Source organism: Varroa destructor, unplaced genomic scaffold (genome assembly GCF_002443255.2).
Source record: "Varroa destructor unplaced genomic scaffold, Vdes_3.0 BEIS01000005.1, whole genome shotgun sequence".
In the NCBI taxonomy this organism is placed as follows: domain Eukaryota; kingdom Metazoa; phylum Arthropoda; class Arachnida; order Mesostigmata; family Varroidae; genus Varroa; species Varroa destructor.
In genome coordinates, this window is record NW_019211458.1 from 18,800,130 (window position 1) to 18,809,708 (window position 9,579).

General features: G+C 41.2%; 2 protein-coding genes across 2 annotated transcripts in view; one reads left to right on the plus strand and one right to left on the minus strand.

Annotated features, from left to right (window-relative positions):
* LOC111251188 (chondroitin sulfate proteoglycan 4-like) overlaps positions 1-1,224 on the plus strand; it is a 209,351-nt gene extending 208,127 nt beyond the window's left edge. The window contains exons 21-22 of the mRNA XM_086990490.1: positions 254-376; positions 938-1,224. Coding sequence (XP_086846616.1) covers positions 254-376; positions 938-1,224 — 410 coding nt within the window. The remainder of the gene's footprint in view (positions 1-253; positions 377-937) is intronic.
* Positions 1,225-4,204: 2,980 nt separating this feature from the next.
* On the minus strand, positions 4,205-8,487 carry LOC111251193 (chondroitin sulfate proteoglycan 4-like; the record flags this gene model as incomplete). The annotated part of the gene is made up of 3 exons (XM_022807558.2): positions 4,205-6,501; positions 7,536-7,781; positions 8,343-8,487. Coding segments are annotated over 3 exons (2,688 nt in total), but the record flags the coding sequence as incomplete, so codon positions are not given.
* Between the last annotated feature and the right edge of the window lie 1,092 nt (positions 8,488-9,579).

Sequence of the window (9,579 nt, forward strand, 5' to 3'; positions counted from 1 at the left end):
ATTATTAGTTTGTTTGTACAATTTGTCAGTCCGTTATCGAAACGACGTCCACAACTCATTTACGACTCCGACATTCTAACCTCGATGCCGTTCTATTTATAAAAATTCCCCCCCCCCCCCCCCCCCCGAGGAGTAGAGTTAGCTATGCATCAAACCCCCTACCCAGCATACTAGTTAATCACGGGTTCATCTCTAATGTAACTCACTTCACTTGTTAATACTGTTGTTGACTGTTTGTTATGTGTGATAACAGGCGAGATTGAATACGAACACAATGGCGATGAAAGACTCATTGATTTTTTCACTGTTATCGGACGAGCTAATGCCCTCGGAAAAGAGACCGCCCCAGCTACAATACATGTCAAAATACAGCCGGGTAAGTCTACAAATACGGCGGAAGGGAAACGGTAGTGAGGGTTCAATGCAGCTAGTCTCAGCTATCTGCACCTCGATTGATCTCTAAAACAAGTTACTAACGAACCACTGTTAAAAACTCATATTTATGTATCACTTATAAAATTTAAATTAACATTTATATGTCCTTATGAAAACGTTTATATATGAATCAGTGTTCTTGAAAACTATTAATGTTAAACCTTATAATGAAACTATCCTGACGACTCAGATTTACAACAAGCTCTAGCGAATTGCGCTGCTAAGTTGGCTACCTGACTTTTTGCAGTGGGTTGAGATGTGCTGAGCCAGACGTATGTATGTCACAATCTATTATCACTAAATAGCCCCTTCGTAATAAGCAGACGTCATTTCCTTAGTAACATCGCCAAACACGACCCTTCTCTGTACCCTGTAAACCGAAAAGAACAATAGAAAAAGATATTTCGGATCCGTTTTTATTCGATTTCGAAACAATGCTGTCTCCTATACTTTAACTGGCTGTCGACATGCACCCCTGTTCGGGGATCCCTGTATTTTGTAGTGAACGACGAGATCCCACAAATTGTGGAGAACGTCGGTTTGGAATTATGGGAAGGCGAGTGGGCAGTAATAACCAACGAACGCTTAGCCGCCGTCGACGAAGATACGCCACCTGAAGATGTACGCTTCACGCTGACCCAGCCCCCGAGCAACGGTTTCGTAGCACTGGTTACCAACATCGGTCAACCAATTTTGACCTTCACGCAGGCCGAAATTAACCGAAACGTGATCGTATTTTCACACACGGGTAAGAAACGACCACAACATACATTGCTTAAAGATGTTTAGCATTTACGATAAACAACAATTATTAGAGGGACGAAAATTTAAGCAAAATAACAGTTTATAAAACGATTTTATTTTTACATTTTCCAAAAATAGGAACGTTTTAAATTTACTTGTCGCTTACTTTCCCACTGTTTCCACATTATATGTATATATATATATATATATATATATATATATATTAGTGTTGTATAATATAATATGCTATAATGCTATACGTCTAAAACGCAATAGTTATAACAATGACTACTGTGATGCCTCAAATAGTTCTATTGGTTAATATTAGAAGAGTCTATTTTTTATTTATAGTATCGTACTAAACGAGTAGAGAAATGGTATTAGAAAGAAAATGCTATTTTTATAGAAAAAATATTATAAAAAACAGTAACTCTTTATTATATATATATATATATATATATATATATATATCCATTTGCATTTAAATGCACATGCACGTGTCCTTGATTTGATAACGACCCTCAATTATTATTGTTTATTTACAAAAGCAACATTTACCTTAACTATGTATATATATGTGTGTATATATGTGTATATATATATATATATATATATATATATATATATATATATATATATATATACACACACACATATGTATATATATGTGTGTATATATGTGTATATATATATACACATTATGCCGTTTAATCAATGCACTGTGATGAACGGTCATCGTTGTGAGGTGAGACAGCTGATTGTGGAAGCTCCTGGTGGCTGTTGGTAGCAAGCAGTAGTATTGCTGCTATTATTAGTCACTGATTACAAATATCTTATTAGATCGTTGACGAAAAATTTACATTAATCGCTCATGATTAATTTATGAAATGCTATCTTATTATCATGCAAGCGTTACCCCCTGGGGTTGTGTACTGGAGCAAAATTGGCACCACATACAGACTAGCGGAGACTTCAAATGTTAGCTCTGTGTGTTCAGTTAACTGGGACTAACTGTTAAGGTATTTTTTTCATGAACAGCCCAGAGCTCTTTTTTCCGTTCGTTTTAGCTGGAAATTTCAGCTGGGTTGTATTCTACGATGTCATATAATCGGTCGTTCGAAACTGGTTCCAAGGACGACACCAACGGCCAACCGAATTAAGACGCTGTGTTATTTCAAACATTTATAGTGTTACTTATGCTGTATACTAGGTTAGCACGGCGAATACTGACATATGTGCAGATACAGCGAGTCTTCTGCCCTCGTTACAAAGAAAGGCTCGTATTTGTTATTGGGCCGCTAGGCTTGACCCAGAAGGAAAATCAAGCATTTAGCTTGAGCGTCGTTGGCTACGTTTGCGTTACGTTGTTAGTCGGATATGCACTGGTTAGACCAAAGTTAGTAGGAGCTAGTTAGTGGCCACAATCTGCGGCTTGTACGTGCAGCGGTGGATTTGAACAGGTACCGAGTACCGAGTGCGTTTTCATTGCACTAGCAATTGAGATTTTTTTAGCCTTTTGACGAGTGGACCGTAGATAGGCAGGCAGGCAGGCAGGCAGGCAGGTAGGTAGGCAGGGATGGTTTTTTGGTACGAAATATAGGTATAAATAGGTGTTTGAAACCTTAGACCGGTTCTTCGCTATGAAATTATTCTATCTACGTCTTCATCAACGAACAGATTTTGAACGAACAGCGGTTAATGATAAATGGTTGCCTAAATCTTGGGCTGATAATGACAAGCAGCATTATATTATTTGGAAATTTATCTAGCAATCTACGTTTGCAATGCTATTTGTAAGTGGGTAATAGGTGTTTGGGTAATTGGTATGACATTATGCACTTTATCATCGTATCACTATGTGATCACTATCATATTACGATAATAATAACAACCTGAACAGTAATAATACCTATAATAATGATCGTAATCTTAATAATTGCATTGATATCGCTCCAGCCGTAATACTTGCTCGATCGTGTACTTCTTCAGGTGCTATTACGAGTCATAGGTTAGTTGTCGTTAGTTAAGAACTTGATCAGTCAGCTACTATTTAGTTACATGGTCGCTGTTAGCGGCACCGTCATTACAGTCAACCAACCCAGTGTTCTACATAATATTGCGGTAGACAAGGCCGCTCACGTTATCGGCCATTAGAACAGAAGGTTGCCTTCGCTGGTTTCTTCTTAGAACATAAGCAACAACTAGCAAGTGTTTGATACTGTCTTGTTTTTTTTTTTTTCGACATTATACGCACGGCACGTCCGAAATTGGCTTCCGCGTGTGTACAAATGTGTGATGCAAATGTCGTTACGTACGAATTTGCTGTTGTGCTTCTAGTTGATGTCTCTTACCATGCAATAGTAATATAGTACGAAGTTCAGACTAAGCTGGATGGTCCCAGCCAGTCTTGTAGCGGGGCACGCCCCTTTTCGTTGTCGACCGAACTGCTCTTGTTAGCTAGCTGCTGATCCGATTTAGCAGGTTCGTCGAGCCGATGCTGGTATGGACGCATATCGTATTGACGTTCGATGCTCTGCTGGCGCCGTTTAGTTTCCTCATCAACCTCATCACTACCGCCTTCGCGGCTCTCCACACCGGAATTGTCGAAATCATCAATGCCGTACACTAACGGGACCGAGTAAGCGAATGCTGCTGTCGCTGACGGATCGGCAGGCATTGAGTCTAGCGCTTCCTCGCTCTCAGCAGGTATCGGCTCGAGGGTACTGAATGGCGTTGATGGTGGCTGAATAAGATGAGCAACGTGATGAGACGATGATACGGATGCATGAGGTGCGTAAATAATCGGTATTGGAGAAGACTGATGATGGACTAACAACGACTGTTGTTGCTGCATAAGTTGTATTTGTTTTTGATGTTGCGAAGGTGACTCATGCATCTCTCGCTGTTCCACAATATGATGATCCATGCTGGATATGGTAGCGGAAGTATTATTAAAAATCTGTTGAGGTGGGGTGGCTTGAGGGCTATATACAACGTGGTCAGGCCCCGGCGGGGCCTCTAAACATCAAACCCAATACTGATTCTTACGTAAAACCGGAATAGGAGATGAGGCCCCGCCTTCTTTCGAATCAGATTCCTCAGCCTCGCGCCCAGTGCCGCTTTGGCATTCGAGCTGCATGGCCGTGTTGTGGTTGTCCTGCAGCGATGCCGTGTAATCGAGGATGACCGGCGTTTCCACGCCGTGATCTGCCGTCATTCCGATTCGCAACTGGGGCGGTGGTGGGGGCGCGGTTTGCGCTATAAAGCGGTCTACTTCGTCCTGATCAAGAAATCCACTGTTCGACACGTACGTGCTGCTGTTACTGCCACCTCCTTGGCTCTTGCATGACGACGCGCTCGACAGGCGCACAACCTTGCAGAGAAGGAAGACAAATGCCACCGAAATAACTACGATTGCCACGGCGACTAGAGATAAAAGCAGGATTACCTGGTGAACCTGGCTCCGGTCCAACTCAAGCAACGACACAGTCGTTGTCGATGCTACAGGCACTTCCACGCTAACAGGCACATCCGGCGTTGTCATCGGAACCGAATCATCTACCTCGGGAACGCTGGAAGGCCGGGTGACAACAATAATTAGCTGGCCCTTTCCAGGCTGTACGCCCGGGGAGCATAGCTTGAACTCGAAGCTGTCCTCGGACGGTGCACTGCCTCCACGCGACTGATAGTACACTTGTGAATTGAGGACGTCTTCATGCGTGAACTGATCCACGGGGCCTACGCCGAGCTTGCCAACAATACCATTTTTCGGCTTTCGGGTGATATGAAAGCGAGGGTTGCTCTGATGTTTGGCCGCGACCTTGCTCGCGTCAAGATGGCGCTTACCAATAATGCCACGACTGTGCAAGGGGACTTCCAGAAGCCGTTCTTGGTTGACTAGGGCAATAACGGTCACGTTAACCCGAATTGCTTTCAGAGTTGCGCTCTGACAGTGTATATCAACCAAAAAGAAATCCTCGGTGGCTGTAATATTGTTTACTTGCACATACTGAACACTGCCCGTGTCGACATCTTCCTGACGGAACACAGTTGTGTTATTGCCGAGAAGGTGAATGTGCCCATTTTCAGGCGGCTGAATTACGTCGTACCAACATTCTTCTCGTTTACTGTCTGTTTCGACGTCTAGTTCAAAGTTAGTTATTTCACGATAGAACGACCCTTGTGTTAGTATTACCTCGGAATTCCTCGTCGTCGTCAATATCGGTGGCTTTACTGTTACCGTTAGCACGGCGTGATGTGCCGCATGAATACCGTCATCGACCTGAAATTTTATTTCGAATATTGCATTGGCCTCGGTATTATTGCACGAGACGGAAATTCGCATCTCATCAATATCCTGTTGAGTAAATGTCCACACAGGATTTGAATCGTTCTTAATGAAAGTCACGAGGTCGGTATAGTCTAGATTATATACAACTTGCGAGCTGATATTGTCGGCGTCCTCCGTGTAGAGCATATCTCTCGTTAAAGTTGTGTGTTGGCCTTCGACAATCTCCACAACCGGCGCTTCAGTTTTGAGCATCGGCGGCTGATCATTAACGGGCTCAATTTCGACGAACACTGAAATGTTGAGTGGCTCCCCTACCTTTTCCAGTCGCTGGACTGATACGACAAATTTATCCTCAAACGTTTCACTATCGTCATGATTGTACCAGACGCGACCGTGATTTATGTCCTCGTCGCTAAACACTTCCGTTGGCTCGACGCCCTTTGGTCCGTCAAGTCCAATCCAACCATGAAGTGGTTGCCGAATTACAGAGATGTTGGCCTTTGGAAGGACGTTGCCAATTGCTAGAATATCTCCGCGAAGCGCGGCCAAATTGCCTTCTTTTGCTTGAACGACAATCGGCGAGTCGATAATGCTCTTAGGCGACACATCGATTGTAAACGTATGCAGTTCCTTGTTTAATTTGCCAGTATTCGTAGAAACGCTAAACTCGAACGAGTCGTTCTTCGTTGGCGAAGTGTTCTCATAGAGTACAAGCGTTTGGTCGATTTGGTCCTGTGTAAATTCGCTAATAGTTTCGAGGGTGCCGTCCAGTTTCTCTAACAAAACTCGTCCAAATTGAGGCTCTTTCGACACTGCATACGTAATTAGAGAAGTTGAATTTTTCGGCCGCATTGTCGATATGGCCTTCAGATGATCTGATGTGATGCTTTGCTGTCCTCCTGGCTCAACACGTAGACGCTCATTGCGTGTCAGATTGACGACAATCTCCTTCGCTTTGACTGTGAACTTTTGTCCCATAACTGTGTTCGAACCATCGTCCACTTGAAACTTGAAGCCACCGGCTTCGGGTCCTGCAAGAGTCCCAGGAAAACCAACGAATATGTAAGTGTTTTTCGTCATAATTATGACGGAATCTGTGTCGTTTACACGATGAAGGTTGGGAGTCTGCATCGCAAATGTAAGTTCGACTCGTACCTCATCAAATATTTCGTGAAATGTATGAAGAACCCAAAACTTTTAATTTTTCTATTTACTAAAAGGTGAAATAGTGTCACTAGTAATAGTTTTTGTAAACAACTCAACACAGTCAACCTATTTCACCTGTTTGCAGCCCGCATAGTCCGTAAACAACGCTGTTTTATTATATGCTCATAGTCAAATGACCGATGAGCAGAGCTTCTGCTTCAGGCCACTACTGATATACAGAAACAAATAGTAGAAGGTCCAATAGGAAGGCAGGCCCTTACGCAGATGCTCAGCTAATACACGCGATGGCAGTAGGTTTACGGGAAATCGTCGTTTTCCAATAGTTATTCATGCTATAAGTTAAGGTAAATGTTGCTTTTGTAAATAAACAATAATAATTGAGGGTCGTTATCAAATCAAGGACACGTGCATGTGCATTTAAATGCAAATGGATATATATATATATATATATATATATATATATAATAAAGAGTTACTGTTTTTTATAATATTTTTTCTATAAAAATAGCATTTTCTTTCTAATACCATTTCTCTACTCGTTTAGTACGATACTATAAATAAAAAATAGACTCTTCTAATATTAACCAATAGAACTATTTGAGGCATCACAGTAGTCATTGTTATAACTATTGCGTTTTAGACGTATAGCATTATAGCATATTATATTATACAACACTAATATATATATATATATATATATATATATATATACATATAATGTGGAAACAGTGGGAAAGTAAGCGACAAGTAAATTTAAAACGTTCCTATTTTTGGAAAATGTAAAAATAAAATCGTTTTATAAACTGTTATTTTGCTTAAATTTTCGTCCCTCTAATAATTGTTGTTTATCGTAAATGCTAAACATCTTTAAGCAATGTATGTTGTGGTCGTTTCTTACCCGTGTGTGAAAATACGATCACGTTTCGGTTAATTTCGGCCTGCGTGAAGGTCAAAATTGGTTGACCGATGTTGGTAACCAGTGCTACGAAACCGTTGCTCGGGGGCTGGGTCAGCGTGAAGCGTACATCTTCAGGTGGCGTATCTTCGTCGACGGCGGCTAAGCGTTCGTTGGTTATTACTGCCCACTCGCCTTCCCATAATTCCAAACCGACGTTCTCCACAATTTGTGGGATCTCGTCGTTCACTACAAAATACAGGGATCCCCGAACAGGGGTGCATGTCGACAGCCAGTTAAAGTATAGGAGACAGCATTGTTTCGAAATCGAATAAAAACGGATCCGAAATATCTTTTTCTATTGTTCTTTTCGGTTTACAGGGTACAGAGAAGGGTCGTGTTTGGCGATGTTACTAAGGAAATGACGTCTGCTTATTACGAAGGGGCTATTTAGTGATAATAGATTGTGACATACATACGTCTGGCTCAGCACATCTCAACCCACTGCAAAAAGTCAGGTAGCCAACTTAGCAGCGCAATTCGCTAGAGCTTGTTGTAAATCTGAGTCGTCAGGATAGTTTCATTATAAGGTTTAACATTAATAGTTTTCAAGAACACTGATTCATATATAAACGTTTTCATAAGGACATATAAATGTTAATTTAAATTTTATAAGTGATACATAAATATGAGTTTTTAACAGTGGTTCGTTAGTAACTTGTTTTAGAGATCAATCGAGGTGCAGATAGCTGAGACTAGCTGCATTGAACCCTCACTACCGTTTCCCTTCCGCCGTATTTGTAGACTTACCCGGCTGTATTTTGACATGTATTGTAGCTGGGGCGGTCTCTTTTCCGAGGGCATTAGCTCGTCCGATAACAGTGAAAAAATCAATGAGTCTTTCATCGCCATTGTGTTCGTATTCAATCTCGCCTGTTATCACACATAACAAACAGTCAACAACAGTATTAACAAGTGAAGTGAGTTACATTAGAGATGAACCCGTGATTAACTAGTATGCTGGGTAGGGGGTTTGATGCATAGCTAACTCTACTCCTCGGGGGGGGGGGGGGGGGGTCGAATTTTTATAAATAGAACGGCATCGAGGTTAGAATGTCGGAGTCGTAAATGAGTTGTGGACGTCGTTTCGATAACGGACTGACAAATTGTACAAACAAACTAATAATTTCACAATATTGGTAGCATCAGTAGTAAGCATTGGTAGCATCATAAGATAATCGTTCGGTACGTAGCGATTCAGTGCGGTGTTTAGATTTATGTATGAGTTCGTTAAAATCACTTCAGTCACAAACAGAAGAAAGATGATTGGTTTAAGAAACAGATAATATTAATTCCTGAGTATAGAAAAATAATGGAAAACGTATGTTATATAGTAAAGCTATTAATATATGCGGTTCGTTTCGATTTTTTATCTATGAGAAGAAGAGATTTTCTTTGCCAACAAAATTTCCGAGCTAAACATAAAAACGATGTTACAATACATCGTTCCTATATATAAGCAGATATGACACGATTATAGCTAAGGTGATATCTCCTTAACAATCATTCGCTTATTAAAGGACAACAGATGCCTCCGCACAATGTTTCGCTATCGTAAAACTCTCCTTACAAACATTACGGTATAAACATCAAGGTGAACGCAAACAATATAAAACTTCTGCATTTTCCGCATGCCTACCACATTGTCGTAATCGCGACTCGGCTACAATAAGTCAGATTGCAGTTTCTGCAAGACTCTAATCGTTCTACGTAAACGAACTAAAGTTACTGATCGGCTTCCACTACCCCAAAGATCAGGGATATTTTGTTTTTCCCACACACGTTAATGTTTCGAGCCAAGATCGGATGAAAGCTTCAACTCGCACCATCAAAATGTTTTAGTTTATAAATTAGCAATTCGGATTGAACCTTCCATCACGATAAACTGTACTACCGAGTTTTCTACGATGACGAAACTCAACACAGATAACAGCCACAATATAGTTAAAGTGACACATTGCGTAACTCAGGATAAAAGGGACACTTT